This window comes from Aptenodytes forsteri, unplaced genomic scaffold, assembly GCF_000699145.1.
Source record: "Aptenodytes forsteri isolate BGI_AS27 unplaced genomic scaffold, ASM69914v1 Scaffold309, whole genome shotgun sequence".
In the NCBI taxonomy this organism is placed as follows: domain Eukaryota; kingdom Metazoa; phylum Chordata; class Aves; order Sphenisciformes; family Spheniscidae; genus Aptenodytes; species Aptenodytes forsteri.
The window spans coordinates 5,851,079-5,870,390 of NW_008795857.1; the positions used below are offsets into that span (position 1 = coordinate 5,851,079).

At 38.1% G+C, this 19,312-nt stretch overlaps 1 protein-coding gene across 1 annotated transcript in view; it reads left to right on the top strand.

Annotated features, from left to right (window-relative positions):
* HEATR5B (HEAT repeat containing 5B) overlaps nt 1–19,312 on the top strand; it is a 68,396-nt gene that overhangs the window by 38,109 nt on the left and 10,975 nt on the right. Inside the window, exons 25-32 of the mRNA XM_009283788.2 lie at nt 1,662–1,843; nt 2,951–3,019; nt 8,040–8,219; nt 9,617–9,854; nt 10,515–10,775; nt 11,758–11,885; nt 12,072–12,216; nt 17,112–17,381. Coding sequence (XP_009282063.1) covers nt 1,662–1,843; nt 2,951–3,019; nt 8,040–8,219; nt 9,617–9,854; nt 10,515–10,775; nt 11,758–11,885; nt 12,072–12,216; nt 17,112–17,381 — 1,473 coding nt within the window. The remainder of the gene's footprint in view (nt 1–1,661; nt 1,844–2,950; nt 3,020–8,039; nt 8,220–9,616; nt 9,855–10,514; nt 10,776–11,757; nt 11,886–12,071; nt 12,217–17,111; nt 17,382–19,312) is intronic.

A 19,312-nucleotide genomic window follows, 5' to 3' on the forward strand; every position in this document is an offset into this window, starting at 1 on the left:
GACCGAAGGGATGCTAGGAAAGAAAAAGAGGTAAGGCCAGGTAATTATTGTTGTGGCTTGTAATTATTGGTTGCGGAGTGAGGGATGTGGGAGGGAGTTATAATAAGACATGGACCCAGCTGCTTTTAAAGTTCATTCTTTTGGTATCCATGGGATTGATGAATATTAGTTTTAAAGCTCATATTTTGAAGATACTTTCATGAGTTAGAGGACCAAAATTGAGAGGTCAGAGATGACATAGTTGTTTTGCGAAGAAATGTTTTTCTAACAGATAGTAGGAGGTTTCTGTCCTTGAGCTGTCCATGTGTATTGGTTCTGGTTCATAGTGATTATTTGCTTTCACCCATGTAGTGCTCGTGAAGACTTTGTGTATGTTGGATGAGTATCTTGAGCATCCTAGAATGGATGGGATTAATGGATTTTAGTGTCTGTGTTGTTGAGGGTGTCTGTTATGGTACGGAGTTTTATCAAGTCTTTGCTTGTGTTGCTTTGATGCAGTCTGGTTCCAGCACTGTGCATTGGTTTTATGAGAATCTTATTTCTGACTTGATTTGAGGCTGGGGTCACTGTTTGAAGACTAAGAGGGAAGAGTTTTGGGAAAGTTGATTTTGAGATGGCGTTGCATTATAGAGAAAATCATAAAATAACTGCTGCTTATAGGACCCTGCAGAAGATTGCATATAATAATCCTGAGAATTTACATCTCTGAATTTATTTGAAGTGAACTCGATGTGTTTGGTATCATTGTAAAAAGGAAAACTCAGCAAACTTCTACCCCCCCCAACGTCAACTTCCAAAATATTTAAATTTTACTGAAGTCTGTGATGGTCTGAAAAATTAAGTGCAGACTTTACCACTTCATAGTTTTTAAGTGATCACAGTTGTTCTTTACTGACATGCCTCTGAAAAGTTGCAGCTACAAAATAAACTTTTCTTTTTTACCTTGAAACTTGAAAATATGTAGAGCTTTCATAATTTGTGGGTTTTGTTAGTCACCCTGGATATTACATTTTTAAATAACTTATTTTCGTATTAGTTGTACAACATCTGGTAATTTCAAATTCAGAGTAAGGAAAGAAATAAAATGAATGAAAATAGCAAAGAATAATCCTTTCAGAAATGTTACTGAGTTACGTATTGTCCTTTTCTGCATGTTGTCTGCTGCTTACTTACAGCCTTGGATGTGGCTTTTGGGAGCAGAAGTAGAGGCGTGCTCAGTTTTCAGGTGTTTACTTCATCAGCAGGGGTCACTATAAGCATAGGGCTCGAACAGGAATTGCCTGGAAGATTTTTTTTGTAGGTTTGGGGGAGATCACTAAAATTAGCTTTACTACATGTTCTAATCTCTTCTGAGCTACTCAGCCACATTTACATATTCTATTCAATGCAATTTCTGTATATCATATATCTCATTTTGTTTCAAATTTGTGCTTAATTTTTAAGGTTGTCTTAGGAATAAAAGCCCTTGTATCACTTTGAGGGGGGGAGGAGAAGAAAGAAAAATAGGTTACATTCTTTACTGCGTTCTTCCGTACCCTAAATGTGGACCTTTGAAAAAGAATAGGTAAAATTTGTGCATGTCAGTGAGGAAAATGTTAGAAATGTCTGTCATGTTAGCTATCTTTTAAGTTACTAAATAGTTCTTTCTGTTTTGTTCTAAGATGACTTTTTAGTACTCCATCTCTCTGACCTTATTCGAATGGCATTCATGGCTGCAACTGATCACAGCAACCAGTTACGAATGGCGGGTCTTCAAGCTCTTGAAGACATTATCAAGAAATTTGCATCGGTTCCTGAGCCAGAGTTTCCAGGCCATGTGATACTGGAGCAGTATCAGGCTAATGTGAGACCTCCTTTATAAGTTCAGGAAATTGTATATTTATGCCAATATGCCAGTATTAGGTCTGAGAACATTTTGTAACTTCAAAAGACCTGTGAAGAGATTTTTGTGTGTGAAGATGTGCTGAAGAGACTTTTATTTACCTCTTCAAAATTTATTTTTGTATCTCTTCCTACTTATTATAATTTAGTGGCTGACAAAATTTAAAAATTCAGTAGCTATTGATTCTTGAAAGCCAAATATTACAAATTACATTTAATTTTTGGCAAGAGTGGCATTTCCTTTGTAGAATTAGGAATTGGAAAATAATGCTGATTCAGTTCCAGATTTAATCTAATAAATCTGTTTTCTTGGGAATTAATGAATATACTTCTGTTTAAATGAAAACTACAAAAGTATAGAAGTGGGAGGTGGGCAGTTGAATATTTATTTTGGGGTATTATGCTTTATTTTGTTGCATAGCTTATCTCTTTCACCTCTTTTGTCTTCACTCTGTCTTCAAGATCTTTGCAAATGCTTTTTAAAGGCAGGCTTTCATCCTTTTCACTTCCTGCCTTTTTCTTCCTTCTGTAGTGCTGTAACCATTGCTTCTGTCTCTGTGACTTGGTTCCTTTTGTTTCTGAAAAATGCTGCCTTATAACAACTGCCTAAAAGGCTTTTTTGTCAGTATTTGTTATTTTGGGAACTTGATGCAAATCCAACCATAACCATTTGGTTTCACATCATTATTCCTTTGGACACCAGAAAGTCATTGGCTTCTTGAGCCTTAGCATAAATTGCACCTGTAATACTTTCATGATTAAAAGGATACTCATTAACAGAAGAAAGATAATACCACATATTTGACAAAGGTAGTTGAGGCTTAAAAAGGCAATGGGCAAGCAGGAAAAAAACTGGTTTAGGACTTTGTTGTTGTTGTTGTTTAAAGAATACTATTGCAAATGCCTGCTAGACAACAAGGTTAAGTTTGGGATGTAACTACAATGCCAAAATTGGCAATCTTGTCTTGCTTGTTCTGTATATGTGCTTGAGCCTTAAACATGGTGAGATGAAGACTGTTGTGTCACTATTGTTTTAGTTGGATTTTTAAATTTTTCTTCCTATTAACAGGTTGGAGCTGCTCTGAGGCCAGCTTTTTCCCAAGATACACCGTCCGATATAACTGCAAAGGCCTGCCAGGTACAGAGGAAAACGTTCAGATAGGATAAGTCAAACTGATTTTCCTTCATTTTGGAAGAAAGATGCAGAAGAGAAGTAGTAGCAAATGGCTGGAAAATTTTCTAAACCTAAGCCGTGACATTTTTACATCATCTTTTGAGTCTCGTAGTAATATATTTTGTTACTCAGAAGTGCAAAAGTCCTTTTTGGGAGCTATATCAGAAAATTAATTAGTCTTTCTAAAATTAATTATGTCTCAATGTCAATTCTGCATTTGTTGCTAAAAGAAAAAAAAAACAAACCCTTGCTTAATGATGCCAATAGTAAGGTATTTATTGAGATGCCTTTCAGTCTAATCAAATATTCAGATTACTGATAATTTACCTTTAAACACTAAACTTCCATTCAGATTAATACACTGTTTTAGATTTTAGAAGCTCTGAGCATTCTTACTACAGTCATAGTAACAACCTCTCAGTGAAAATTCAGTGAAAAATTGTATGCGTGTTTTTTCTTGTGTGTGATTAATGTAGTTTAAATCGGCTGTCAGCAACATGGCTGTAGTAGTACCTGATATGTTGTTGACACAGCTAAATTACTACGGTAGTTTAAAGCAGCAGTTTAATTAGCTATGCAAACATCAGTTTTAATATGATAATTTTGTGTATGTGAGTTTTATTTAGTAAATCTTGGTCCAGCAGGACTATGATTTTCTGTTGTTGGTTTATACTCTTAATTTCCAGCAAAACTTGTAAGGATAGATCAAATATGGCATAATTTGGTATCTATACACAGGAAAGAATATGCTCATCTTACCTTATGGAAAGTTTCTGTGCATTTAAAGCTAGATAAAGAGGCAGTTTGTGTGAAAACATGTAAGATTCTTTGTAACTTGTCAATACCTTCCTTAGTCAACCAATTTCAAAGTTGATGTGTGCACTTACAGGATCAAACAGCTGGAGGTTAGGTTTGGATATTTAACTCTCTCTCTAGAAGTTGCATGGACAGAGATGAGCTGCAGTGAATGAGTTTGATGTTGTTACAGTTTTATGTCGTTACTGAAACAGCTGTTGACTTGCCCAGCAGCAGGAGTGAAGCTGGTCTTAGTCCTACTGTGAATGAATTATGGATTTGTGACAGATTTTCAGCAGCCTTGTCCTGTGCACCTTTGGGACACTTTTTCTGTTTGTGTTTACTTCAAATATGGCCATCATTCCAGATCATGAGAGGCCTTTCCAGAAAGGCCTTCATGGAACTGGTTCTCTAAAAGCAAAATAAATAAATTGGAGATAGGACAAAAATGCCATGAAAAGAGTTTGTAAAACCTGAACCGCTTGAGTTCTGTGGGTTTTTTTGCGTCTGTTCCTCAACCTTGTAGAACCGCCACCAGAATCAAGGCAGGGCTTCGTCAGTGAGGAAAATGTTAGAAATGTCTGTCATGTTAGCTATCTTTTAAGTTACTAAATAGTTCTTTCTGTTTTGTTCTAAGATGACTTTTTAGTACTCCATCTCTCTGACCTTATTCGAATGGCATTCATGGCTGCAACTGATCACAGCAACCAGTTACGAATGGCGGGTCTTCAAGCTCTTGAAGACATTATCAAGAAATTTGCATCGGTTCCTGAGCCAGAGTTTCCAGGCCATGTGATACTGGAGCAGTATCAGGCTAATGTGAGACCTCCTTTATAAGTTCAGGAAATTGTATATTTATGCCAATATGCCAGTATTAGGTCTGAGAACATTTTGTAACTTCAAAAGACCTGTGAAGAGATTTTTGTGTGTGAAGATGTGCTGAAGAGACTTTTATTTACCTCTTCAAAATTTATTTTTGTATCTCTTCCTACTTATTATAATTTAGTGGCTGACAAAATTTAAAAATTCAGTAGCTATTGATTCTTGAAAGCCAAATATTACAAATTACATTTAATTTTTGGCAAGAGTGGCATTTCCTTTGTAGAATTAGGAATTGGAAAATAATGCTGATTCAGTTCCAGATTTAATCTAATAAATCTGTTTTCTTGGGAATTAATGAATATACTTCTGTTTAAATGAAAACTACAAAAGTATAGAAGTGGGAGGTGGGCAGTTGAATATTTATTTTGGGGTATTATGCTTTATTTTGTTGCATAGCTTATCTCTTTCACCTCTTTTGTCTTCACTCTGTCTTCAAGATCTTTGCAAATGCTTTTTAAAGGCAGGCTTTCATCCTTTTCACTTCCTGCCTTTTTCTTCCTTCTGTAGTGCTGTAACCATTGCTTCTGTCTCTGTGACTTGGTTCCTTTTGTTTCTGAAAAATGCTGCCTTATAACAACTGCCTAAAAGGCTTTTTTGTCAGTATTTGTTATTTTGGGAACTTGTGAAACCAAATGGTTATGGTTGGATTTGCATCATCATTATTCCTTTGGACACCAGAAAGTCATTGGCTTCTTGAGCCTTAGCATAAATTGCACCTGTAATACTTTCATGATTAAAAGGATACTCATTAACAGAAGAAAGATAATACCACATATTTGACAAAGGTAGTTGAGGCTTAAAAAGGCAATGGGCAAGCAGGAAAAAAACTGGTTTAGGACTTCGTTGTTGTTGTTTAAAGAATACTATTGCAAATGCCTGCTAGACAACAAGGTTAAGTTTGGGATGTAACTACAATGCCAAAATTGGCAATCTTGTCTTGCTTGTTCTGTATATGTGCTTGAGCCTTAAACATGGTGAGATGAAGACTGTTGTGTCACTATTGTTTTAGTTGGATTTTTAAATTTTTCTTCCTATTAACAGGTTGGAGCTGCTCTGAGGCCAGCTTTTTCCCAAGATACACCGTCCGATATAACTGCAAAGGCCTGCCAGGTACAGAGGAAAACGTTCAGATAGGATAAGTCAAACTGATTTTCCTTCATTTTGGAAGAAAGATGCAGAAGAGAAGTAGTAGCAAATGGCTGGAAAATTTTCTAAACCTAAGCCGTGACATTTTTACATCATCTTTTGAGTCTCGTAGTAATATATTTTGTTACTCAGAAGTGCAAAAGTCCTTTTTGGGAGCTATATCAGAAAATTAATTAGTCTTTCTAAAATTAATTATGTCTCCATGTCAATTCTGCATTTGTTGCTAAAAGAAAAAAAAACAAACCCTTGCTTAATGATGCCAATAGTAAGGTATTTATTGAGATGCCTTTCAGTCTAATCAAATATTCAGATTACTGATAATTTACCTTTAAACACTAAACTTCCATTCAGATTAATACACTGTTTTAGATTTTAGAAGCTCTGAGCATTCTTACTACAGTCATAGTAACAACCTCTCAGTGAAAATTCAGTGAAAAATTTTTTGTGTGCGTGTTTTTTCTTGTGTGTGATTAATGTAGTTTAAATCGGCTGTCAGCAACATGGCTGTAGTAGTACCTGATATGTTGTTGACACAGCTAAATTACTACGGTAGTTTAAAGCAGCAGTTTAATTAGCTATGCAAACATCAGTTTTAATATGATAATTTTGTGTATGTGAGTTTTATTTAGTAAATCTTGGTCCAGCAGGACTATGATTTTCTGTTGTTGGTTTATACTCTTAATTTCCAGCAAAACTTGTAAGGATAGATCAAATATGGCATAATTTGGTATCTATACACAGGAAAGAATATGCTCATCTTACCTTATGGAAAGTTTCTGTGCATTTAAAGCTAGATAAAGAGGCAGTTTGTGTGAAAACATGTAAGATTCTTTGTAACTTGTCAATACCTTCCTTAGTCAACCAATTTCAAAGTTGATGTGTGCACTTACAGGATCAAACAGCTGGAGGTTAGGTTTGGATATTTAACTCTCTCTCTAGAAGTTGCATGGACAGAGATGAGCTGCAGTGAATGAGTTTGATGTTGTTACAGTTTTATGTCGTTACTGAAACAGCTGTTGACTTGCCCAGCAGCAGGAGTGAAGCTGGTCTTAGTCCTACTGTGAATGAATTATGGATTTGTGACAGATTTTCAGCAGCCTTGTCCTGTGCACCTTTGGGACACTTTTTCTGTTTGTGTTTACTTCAAATATGGCCATCATTCCAGATCATGAGAGGCCTTTCCAGAAAGGCCTTCATGGAACTGGTTCTCTAAAAGCAAAATAAATAAATTGGAGATAGGACAAAAATGCCATGAAAAGAGTTTGTAAAACCTGAACCGCTTGAGTTCTGTGGGTTTTTTTGCGTCTGTTCCTCAACCTTGTAGAACCGCCACCAGAATCAAGGCAGGTCTTCTGGAAGAATTTGTCCGTTTTTCTTTTTGTAGAAAAGCAGCTGTACCAGAATTCTTCTGTTGCCTGTGTTATGTCTGGGTGTGAATGTGTTTCAGAGGATGAATGCCAATGTACAGCACTAGACAGGAGCAGCTGATCTGTATGAAGTTTGGATTTTAAGTACCTGTTTGGGTCCATTTAATTCAAAAGAAAAGAAAAGTGGGGAGACACCCAACTGTCTGTCCACCATGTCTGGTATTGATTATTCAGAATGTGGTACTGTTGGTTCCAAATCGGAGCCCAGTTGTTTAAAGATTTTTATCTCACTCATTTCTTGGTGTTTTCTTGACATCAATGATCTTGAAAGCGTCTCATTATATGGAGCCTTAATATATAATTTGAGAGGTGTGGGGTTTTAAAAGATGTATTTTTATTGATTGCTGTCCAATATATTCTTCACAGTGAATGCAATGACCCATTACTTCAATGGTTTGACCAGACACTTGGGAACAGAGTACAAAAATTGTTATTACCTATTTATGGAGGATTAAAAACTATTTTAAGTATTTTCCATGTATCTATTAAGTTCCATTGTAGTATGCTTTGCAAATACAGTCTTTGTAACCACTCACCTGAGCAATTCTGTTATCATGGGTGGGGAGAAAAAAAGGAAAACCTCGGATTTTTTGATATTAAGCAGGAGGAGAGCTGCTAATGTTTTTTGTGGTGGTTGTTTTGGTTTTTATTTTCTTACAGATTTTTTTTTTCCCCATTTATAAGGTTGTTGGGTTTTTTGCTAGTTTAGAATGATTCTAAACTTTGTTGTCTAGGTATGTAGTGCTTGGATAGGAAGTGGAGTTGTAAGTGACCTGAATGACCTCCGCCGAGTTCACAACCTTCTTGTCTCTTCCCTGGATAAAGTGCAAGCAGGAAAGGGATCTTCTAGCCAGCTTTACCGAGAGAGTGCGACTACTATGGAAAAACTTGCAGTTCTGAAAGCATGGGCTGAGGTAAACATTGACCGTTGAATCTTTAAAAGTTTGAAAAGATGTTTTGAAAAGGCAGTGTAATAGCAGCCTCACACCTCACTGGCTGTTTGGCCAGTGAGCCTTGCACCTGCCCACCTCCTTACCTGTTGCAGTTCCACTCCTGGGATGTTTTAATCTCTATATTTTTCTCTGTTCCTTTTTCTGCCATTCTGTTGATTCATATTTACAGTGATGCTTGACAGTTCTTTGTTTTGCTACACTGTTCTGTATTAAAGTATACACTCATACCCTATCAGATTATGATTTTCCTCCCATCTTACTGCTCTTAAACTTAAAAAAAACCAAAACCCAAACAACCTTAAAATATATTCTGGTAAAATATTGAAGTTAATTAACTCGGAGTTTGTCAAAGTGTTCATAATGAATTACAGGCTTAGCGTAGATATTGTTGGGGAATGGCTGGAATACCAGAAATCTTCAACTACTTACATTGCCTTGCTTCCTGAAATGTTACTTGCATGCTATAGAGCTCTACATATAATTACAGAAATGGTATTTTGGTTTCTTTTAGTGTAGGATTTTAAAGTTTGGGGTTTTTTCATTAAACTTTCTTGGAAGTTAATTTTGAAATTACAAAGGAAAGTAACATTACACAGCTGAAATGTTAATAATCACCCCGTACTGTAATTTTCAGCTTTGATATGGAGCATCTGTTGCGCGAAGACACTTACTTGTATTCTATTTCTTTTCTAAAAATGCTTATTTTTACTGTATTTTCCTGATATTTCTGCTTATTCCTATATTTCTGTAAGGTTTTTGAAAATACTAAGACACTTACTTGTATTCTATTTCTTTTCTAAAAATGCTTATTTTTACTGTATTTTCCTGATATTTCTGCTTATTCCTATATTTCTGTAAGTTTTTTGAAAATACTTTTATCCTCTCATAGCATCTATCAAAGACAAACATAAATGTTCTTGTATTCATGTAACACATTTTCATGTCTTTGTGATACCTAATCTGCTCCCAGAAAGTGACAATTACTCTAATTTATCTAGTAGCTCTTAATGTAGGTCAAAGAAATCTCTGCAATAAGGATGCATTGATTTAATGAAATCGGTTATTTAAATTAGTATGTCTGTGTAGAGCAGCAGTAATTGACACTTTTTTAGGAAAAAAGTGTGTAGCCAGATCGTTTTAGGAAAGTGCCGTTTATGCCCCTACATGTTATATACTGGTAGAAATAAAAGAAAAAATATTTAAATAAAAGATAACTGTATTGCAAGTCTCTTTTTCCCAGTCATTTTCTGGTGAGTCATCTGCGTGTGGAATCTGTTACTTTCACGTGGGAAAGGCTGCTGCTTTTTTTTCTTTTTAGGATCTCACAGCATGTACTTTCATATCTGTTTTTCTTCTAGGTGTATGTTGTTGCCATGAAAATTAAGAAAGAAGCAGAGACCAAACCAAAGCGTGTTTTAAAGAGCACAGAGGAGGATGAGGATGATTTTGGTACTATAGATGAGTTGCCACCAGACAGTTTGATAACGCTTGTACAACCTGAGCTGCCTGCACTTAGCCGTCTCTGGTTAGCTGCACTGAAAGATTATGCTCTTTTAACTTTACCAGCTGAATTTGCTACCCAGCTTCCACCAGATGGTAAGCACTGGGACTTCTTTTTGTGTTGTTGTGAAAAACGGAAAGAAACCCTTAGTTGAGACTTCAAAACTATTCTATAAATGATTTGGCAGGCATGTTTTTTAATGCAAGTGATAAATTTCTGCCTATGTGTAACAGGAATGTATGTTTGAAGTTTGAGTGTGCTTTTTTCTTTCAATCTGCAATAAAGATGTTCTTTATCTGCATCGGAGAGATCATTAAAACCACGTCTTTTCTAGAATTAAGACTACTTCTACACCTCCAATACTTGATATCAAATGCAAAGATGTTTACTGTAATAAAAACATAGCCCTTGAGATTAGAGCTGATACTGTCTTATAACATCTTACTGAGTTAAGAATGAGTGTTCTTTATGAAAAATGCTGCAAGACCTGATGACTTTGCCTGCCTTTCTTGCTCTCTGCTTACTGTTCCATTGTGGCCATTGCATTTCCTTATGAGAGGTACTAGTGTGGCTCCTTCACAAGGAGAAGTGGGATGCACTGTCACTAACAAGGATTACATCTGAATATGTACATCTAAATATGTACATGATCAAATACACCCAGAGTAAATAAACTAATAAACTTAGAGTACGTGCTTTTTGTCTATTATTTGCAGAGAATTTCAGAATTTCCCTTTGCTTTGCTAATTTAACAGGGGGAGCATTTTATACTCCAGAAACAATTGATACAGCTAGACTGCATTACCGAAACTCCTGGGCTCCCATACTACATGCAGTGGCACTTTGGCTAAACAGTACAGGATTTAATGCTTCAGAGTCAACAGAAGAGACTGCTGCAGCAATGCCCAATTCACAGAAACGTGCTACATCCATTATGTTAAACCAGACGCCTGGAACTCCACCTACCACTAAATCTTTGCCGGAGATAAACAAAGATAGAATGCACTTAATTTTGGGTAAGAGTTACAAGTTTAGAGTTCAGTACCAGCACATTATGGTACGAAATGGTATGGGAATAAGAAAAGGTACTTTGCTTGAAGTCTGGGAAGTTTAAAATGCATCACGTCTGGACAGTAATGTTTCGAAATATCTCTTTCTCCTTCTCTCCATATCTCTCTGCCTCCTATGTTCTTTATAGCTTTACCAGAATATTTGTCACTGTGATTATTGTGATTTTTATAGACAAGTTGTGTATCTAGTTTATTTATGTAATTGAATAAAATCAGTAGGAACTGTTCTATGCTGTAATGTAATTCAGATGATACAAAATGTTATGCTTCAAAGACACAAAAGCTGTAAGGTTAATTAAAATACACACCCTCATAAAAACACAGTTCAGTAAAGACTGATATTTGACAAGTCACATGGAGTAGCTTTTGCATCAGTTTTTCAGCTGTGAGTAGTGCTCACTGTTTCCCTTTATTGTTATCTAACAGCTTTAAGAGGTGGATGTGATCACTTATTCTGAGGAACGCCAACAGTTTGCTGGGATACACAGATATTTAAAACCAGAATTAAGTGCCATATGTATAATATGAATATTGCATAATTTTTGAGGCTTAACTTCATCTCAGTTATCTTTACATTTAAAAGATTTCAATAAAATAAAACTCAATTTACAATTGAAGGATTCAGAAATCTGACTTACAGATCTTTAGAACAAAGTGTGGATTTCCATTCAGTAATCTAAGTTGCTTGCTGTCATGGTTTATTATTTTTCCTGCCAAATTTTGGGGAAGACATGATGCACAAGAGAAAGCGAGTACAATTCTGCTATTTCTAATACATAAACCCTCTTTTCCTTTAAAGGAAGAAGAATTGAGAAAAACGTATCTTTCTGAAGTTGTTAAAAACATGCTATACTTACAAATAAATTTAAAAAAGAAAACTTGATTTTATGATGATGTGAACATTGTTTTTAATTATTGCTCTTTTCAGGTGTTAGTATACAGTTTCTGTGTTCCCCACGACCTGAAGAGCCTGTTGAGCATGTTACATCTTGTTTACAAGCACTTCATACTTTATTGGATTCCCCTTGTGCCAGGATCCATATTGCAGAGGATCAGGTACTGTATGAGCATGTTATAACAATCAGCTTTTTCTAGGTCTTGGTCTTTCAACTGTGATGATTACAAAAGCTGTAATTATTTTTGCATGAGAAAAGCACTTGCTCATCATAAGCAAGTGACATAACAATTAGGAATTGTTAAGTCCTAATTAATTTTTTTAATATGTATTTTGTTTTACTGTAGCTCCTTGGTGTTGAACTCTTGAGTGTGCTTCACCGACTCCTCCTGACCTGGGATCCTCCTTCAGTCCAGCTACTGGTCACAGGAGTTGTCCAGCAGATAGTAAGAGCAGCTCAAGATTATTTGCAGGAAAAAAGGAACACCCTAAGTAAGATTTTGAAAACACGGCTTGCTTTGCAGAGTAAATAAGCAACAGGTTTTCGTATTGGGAAAGGAACTCAAATAGATTAGAGTATGGTTAAAGTGAGGAGGAAAAGGCTGTGTATTCCACAGACACTTTTGATGTATTCATGATCTTAGCTGCTGATTTCTTAACTCTTGTAAGATGTGGTTTTTCTTCCTCTGATCATTCTAGCGGTTATTCTTTTCATGTCATGGTTTTCATTCATTTTTCTTGAATATGAGTGATGAAAATTATACCCAGCACACCACTTAAGGTCTTACTAATGCCTTGCTCAGTTTCATTAATGTTCCTCTATTGACTGCCTCCTAGCACTTCATTTACCTTTTTTCTGAAGTTTAATAGTTCAGCCCCCAATGTAGGGTCTTGTGGTGCGTCCCTGGCACAACTGGCATTCAGGAGGTGAGTGAACTGCTACTGGAACCAGTGTGAAAAGTTGCCTGCCCAGAAGATCTTGCCAGGAAGGTGGAGCAGACTTGCATCTGGGTTCTTACTTCACTGACGTTCCGGGTGTGTCAGCAACCAGGAGCTCTGGGAACAGGGTGTGCAAACAGGAGCAAGGCAGTTGGCATGCAAAGGCCTGCTTACGCAGGCCGGAAGTGCTGCTCAAGACTGCACAAGACTGCTCGAGTCAGCATAATGATGGCAGTGACATACAGCAAGACACAGTCTGCAGACTGAGGAACAATGACCTCTGGCACATCAGAGGTCTAATGACCTGGCTTGAAATTCAGCTGAAAGTCCTGATGTGCTTGTCTGTGCAGCCAGGGCTGGAGGTGACATTGGTCTCACCTGTGAGATGTGAAGGAAATGTGTGTGAAGGTGAGCAGACTGTGTAGTGTCAAGAAAGGCAAATGGAAGAATGACGTATTCTTCACAGAGATCCTGCAGGTGTGGGAGCCCAAGCCCCATGTGCCATGGAAGGAGGGACAGCCATAGGCTATGCTGGAATATGGCCCTGGAGGATGGGACTCCCACAAAGGTGGAGGCTGCAAGATTGTGACTTCCAGCAAGAAAAGGCTTTATCTCCAGACACCAGTTGGAGAACGCTATAGAGATTTGGGAAGAGGAGAAGAGGAACAAGCTGTCAGGGTAGGTATCTGGGCCAGCCATCCCTCTTTGACAGGTCAGAACTGATACCACTAAGAGGAAGCAAAGGGTGATACCAGTCGGGAACTCTCTTGTTTGCCACAGACTGCCTAATCAAGAAGAGGAGGTGGGTGAAGCCATATTAAACCAGCTGGAAGAAGCCTTCGAATCACAAGCTATGGGAGTCTCATGAGAGACTTTTACCATCTAGACATGTGCTGGAAGAGCAACGCTGCAGGATACTAACAATCTGAAACTTTCAGAAGCGTATGAGGCACAGGTTTTTTTTTTCAGTCTGGATGCTGGACAGTCCAAATAAGGGAGGTGCTCAGTGGATCCGCTCCTCACTAACACAGAAGAAATGGTTATGAAGGTTAATGGTAGCTGTGGCTGTAGCAGCCATGAGATAGTGGAGTTCATGATCCTGAGGGAAATGAAGAAAGCAAGTAGTAGAGCAAAAGCTTTGGCCTGGTTTAGCAGACTTGGGCTTGTGCAGGGAGCTTGCAGGTGAGATCTTGTGGTAAGCTTCCCAGAAGGGCAAAGGAAAGAGAGATGGCTCATCTTCGGTGACAGAAAATAGCTCATCCAAAAGTGCAGGATACAAAACAGGCGTGGCAGGAGGCTGACTTGGCTGAACGGGAGCTCAAATGTGACAAGGAAGTGTATGGATGGTGGAAGTGGGGGCAAATTGCCCAGGAAGACTACTGAAGATGTCTGCTCAGGTGTGGAGGAGTGGAATTAGGAAAGCCACGATTTGGCTGGAGCTGAGAGTGGTGATGAATGTCAAGTGTGACAAGAAGGGCTTTTATAGGTATGTTGGCAGCAAAAAGACCAAGAAATTTGGATCTGCTGCCGAATGGATTGGGTGATCTAATGACAAAACACGTCGGGGGAAAACCTGAGGCACTATTATCTTCTTTGCTTAGTCCTCCTGTGTCTCTGTGTCCAGTGAGCAAGTTTAGGGGAGAGAATTGCTACCTACAGTAAATGAGCATCAGGGCAGGGACCTCTTAGTTAAAAGCTGGACATACCCTGGGACCAGATGGGATGCATCTGAGGGAGCTGGCTGATGACATGCTAAGGCTGCTGCAGTCATCTTTGAAAAGCTGTGGTGCTTAAGAAAGCTTTCCAATGAATGGCAAAAAGTAGATGCTACGTCTAACTTCCAATAAGTAAAGATGTGAGGCAGGATTTGGGATACTATGTAAGCCTACTTGTGTGTGTTGAAAGATTTTGGAGTAAATTCCCTTGGAAACCACTTCCAAGTACATGAAGTAGAAGAATGTGATTTGAAATAGTGAGCACAGACTTACCAAGGACAAATAATGCCTAATCACCCTCTGTGGTGAAATAACTGGCTTTGGATGAAGTGGGAGTGGTGGATATTGTTGACCTTGACTTTTGCAAGGCTTTTGACCCAGTACACTATAGTATCATTGTCAAATTGGAGAGATGTGGAGTGAAAAGTAGGAGGCTGGCTGGACTGCTGTGCCTGAATGGAGTTCGGTGATTCAGGTCTAACTGGCAGCTGGTTGCAACTGGTGTTCCTTAGAGTTCAGTATTGGGTCTGCTACTGTTAAACATTGTCATTAACAACCTGGCTGACAGGACAGAATGCACCCTCAGCAAATTTGTGGATGATACCAAATTGTGCAAGTGGTGGATACACTGGAGGGCGGTGCTGCCTTTCAGGGGAATCTCGAGCTGCAGGACTGAGAACCTGCTGAAGTTCAGCAAAGACAAATGCAAAATCCTGCATTTGGGATGGAATAACCGTGTGCATTGGTATCGGCTGGGTGGCTGACAGACTGGATAGCAGATCTGCGAGATGACAAGTTGAATGTGAATCTGTGGTGTGCCTATGCAATGCTCGAGACTCTGTTACTGGGCTGCATTAGAAAAGCATGACCAGTAGATTAAGGGATATGATTTTCCTTTCAACTTGAGCGTATGAAAGTGCATCTGGAGCAGTGTCTAGTTTTGTTGTCCCTTCCTGAATAAGAGAGACGTTGACAAACTCAAGGAAGTCCAGTGGAGGTCCACTAAGCTGCTTAGGGAAGTGAAGTATGTGACACGTGAGGAGAGGCTGAGCGAGCTGAACTTGTTTAGTCTGTGGAAGAGAGGGTTAATATGGGGTAGAATAGCAATCCCCCTCTTAAAGGGGATTTAAAGAGATCAATCCAGACTCTTCTGAAAGGTGGAAGGACAAGAGGCGATAGACACAAGTTGCAGCAACGGAAAGCCAGATGGGATACAAGGAAAAAAATTTGTCACCACAGGAGTGGTGAAGCAGTAGAACAGGTGCCCAGGGATGTTGTGGCATCTCCACGCATGGAGATATTCAAAACTGGACCAGCCCTGAGCAACCTGCTCTAGCTTTCAAGTTGGCCCTGTTTTGAACAGGAGATTGGACTTGGATGACTTATGGAGGTCCCTTTCAACTTAAATTTTTCTGAGGTTCTCTGATGAGTTGATATACCTAAATCCTGTTCCTCTATTTGGCCTTTATTGAGCTTTAGTAAAGTTCATTCTTTCTTCTTTTATCCCCGCTTCTTCTGGTATGATATTTCAGCTTCTGATGTTTTGCTTAGGCTTTTCATCAGCATATTCTGTTAATTTATTTCTACTTTATGTAAGAACATCCTTGAGAAGGGTATTAGCATGAGTCTGAAAGCTGCTTTCTGAGGTACTGTTAGTAACCTCTTCCTTTTAACAGAGCATCTCCCTGTTCAATCATCCCTTTACCATTTCTTTAAAAATCTCACATTGGATGTACTGTTTCCATCTTTGCCAGGTAAATTAGTTTCCAAGTGGCAATCTGGCAAATAGTTCATTGATACCTGGTTAGGTTAGGTCTGCCATGTTTTCTTTTACCTGAAAGAAATAAAGTAAAACCCAAAGAATATTCTCTTACTAAGAAAAACTACCATCTTAGTCTGGTATAATATACTGTTGAGAAAAAAAACAACTGTTAGCTTTTGCCCATTTTCCACATAAAAAAAGAGAGAGGATTTTGCTGGAACTTGAGGAACCAGCACAGCTAAAAATGCAAGCTCTGTTCCTTCATATGAATTAATGGAATTGTTTACTGGAATAGGCCCAGTAAGTTGCATTTTTCAAATCAGTGAATGTGATAACACTAGCAATCATTTAAATTCATAGGAGCTTCATAGGGGTAGTTCAGGCCAGCTTTGACTTACTGAATCTCTGTTGCTGTTTAATGGGAGAAGGAAAGACTGCAGCTGGCCAAGCTGCCATTCAAAAGACAGACTTTTTGAACTGAATGCACTGAAATCATGAACTCAGACATAGAATCCTACAGTGCTTTTCTTTTCTCTTATTTCATAATCAATTTAGGCTGAAATAAAATTTTGTCAGGGTGGAACATTTAGTTAATAGCCATTAAATTAAAAAAATACTGTCATGCCTATTTATTTGGCAGTCATGACTGTTAATTTTACAATCAGTTTTAGAAGAAGCAAAATAATTACTGCATTTTTATTTTGTGTAAGTATTGCTATTTTTTTTTCCTAGTTCTGGATGGATTTTTAATAAGTATTGTTGCAATCACAATACTTATAAAGCATTTTCAACCCCTTTAAGTCATTCTAAGTAAAACATTTAGTTTGATATGAGCCATGTTTGTCATATCTTACTGTTGAAGCAACTTTTTCTTCTTGATTTTTAATTTTTTTTTTAAAGAGTGTTTCATGTAATCTTTGGTATGGGATCTTTCTTAATTGTCTCCTCAGACATTTCTTTCCTTTTTTCAGATGAAGATGATATTGAGGAAAAAGAAAATCCTCTTACTTTAGGAGAGGGAGGTGAGACTGGTAGTCTTGTGCCTGGAAAATCTCTAGTCTTTGCAGCCATGGAATTACTCATGTTTATCCTAGTACGGCACATGCCCCATCTGAGTTCAAAAGTGTCAGATTCTCCAAGTCACATTGCTGCCAAATCCCACCTCTCTGAGGAAAGTGCTCGTCTTGTGGCTGCCACTGTTACTATACTGTCTGACCTGCCTTCTCTGTGTTCTCCAGCAGGTAAGGTATTGTAACAAAATACGTATGAGTGATTACCATAGGGGAAGCGTAGTGAGCATGTGATGCTAAAAGCAAACTGTAAATATATTTTTACGGGATACTTTAAGGGTCATCTATTGAAAAGTATGTTTAGGTTCCAAAATAAATGAAGAATTCAGGCTTTTCCAGTGAGCAACGTAAAGGAAATTATTTTATTTTGAATTTGCATGTTTGCTGCAAGTTTGCTGAGGAAATGAGCTCTATATCACTATGATTTTATTGCTGGTTTTTTCCCTTCCTTTTTTCATGATTTTGAAACCTTTTGGCCAATTTTAATCATATTGTAAAAGAACATAGAGATAATTAAATTCCTGAGAAGTTCATGAAAAGCAGCAGCTGGATGAAAAGAGAATCCTACTAAGGAAAAAACAGCACAATTCAGCTGTGGTACACTTCATTTTGCAGCCGTTGGCTGTCAGTCATCCCAAATGTGACTGTAAACTAAATGGAGCTTTCTTCTGCCCAGGGAGACTGTCACAAAGAATATGTGTAAACTAGGGTAATTCCACTGAGTGGAGTTCAGGGCTAAAGGACACAATTGCATGGGAAGCTGTGCTCTTTGAGGAAGCTGTGCTCTTGAGTTTTGCTTTTCAGAGAACAAATTGCTTAAGAGTTGTCTTGTGGATCTCTGGGAAGTTTCACACACTGACATTTTAGAGTTTGGTCCCGTAATGAGATGCATGGTAAAGAACATATTTGGACAAAGTCATGCTCAGAACACAACATCGGCTGTCTTCAAACAGACAATTTGTGTCTTACAGTTCTTTAAAAAACAGTAGATTTTGAGCTGATCTGGAGTCCTGCACTGTGTTTATTTGATTCCTTGTTCTTTTTCCTTTCTCCCTTTTTTTGGGGGGGGGGGTGGTGGTGGTGGTGGGGTATGGTGGGCAAAAAGAGTAACAGTACTATTTCTGTGTTGACTGGAGTGAAGGCGTGACTCCCAGCATTTGGCAAGTGACCAGTGAAAGTAGCTCAGAAACTATTGTTAGTCTACAGAGACTGCTAGACTTCGTTTTTTTTCTCATCCAGAAGATGTAGCCAGCTGATAGCTGTAGGGAGGGGGAGATAGTACATGCACAAACATTTGTGTTAATTGAGCCTTTGGGTGTAAGGGAAACTGAACAAAGAGAATTCATCACTTTCTGTGATTAAGTGGGTTTTTTATATTTCTTCCTTTTTCTTTAAAACGTGAGCATCTTGCAGTCTCCATTGGACAAGATCCTGGGCAATCTGATCTAGAGGAACTGCTACTTTGAAAAGGGGGTTGGACTAGATGACCTCCAGCAGTCCCTTCCAGTCGTAATTGTTCTACTTTGTGTATTTACCCTCACAGCATTCCCAGAAGTAGGAAAATGGCAGGATTTGTGTTTCCACAGATGTGGGAAAATGAGGCATAGAAAAGATATGGAAAGAGACTTGACTGTTGGAAGTGAGCTATAGATTGGTATTACATGCCTAAGCCCAATAGCACCCTTCTTTTAGTCCTACAGAGGCTTAAAGTCTACAGGTGTTATTGAAACTCCTTCTAATAAAGTTCCTATGTGTCTAAAGTCAGGTTATCTGTTATTCGACTAATATTTCTTGAGTATGCCTAACTTGCATCTGTAGGACTGGCTGCACAAAACATATAGATAGGTGTTGATTTCTTCAGAAAAGCAATGCAGTAGGAGGAGGACCATTTTGTCCCCTTTGTAGAGTAGCCAGATGGCTGCAGCTTTTGCCCAGGATGTGAGACACCCAGATAACTCCTTACTTTGCTTTTGGGGCTTGTACCACACACCAGCTTCCTTGGAAAGTGCCATAACTTGGTTTGGATACCTGTTTCCAGACCTCTTATTGTTGTTGTTTATTGTATAGGACCCTAGCAATATGCAGATCCTGTTTTAAGATAT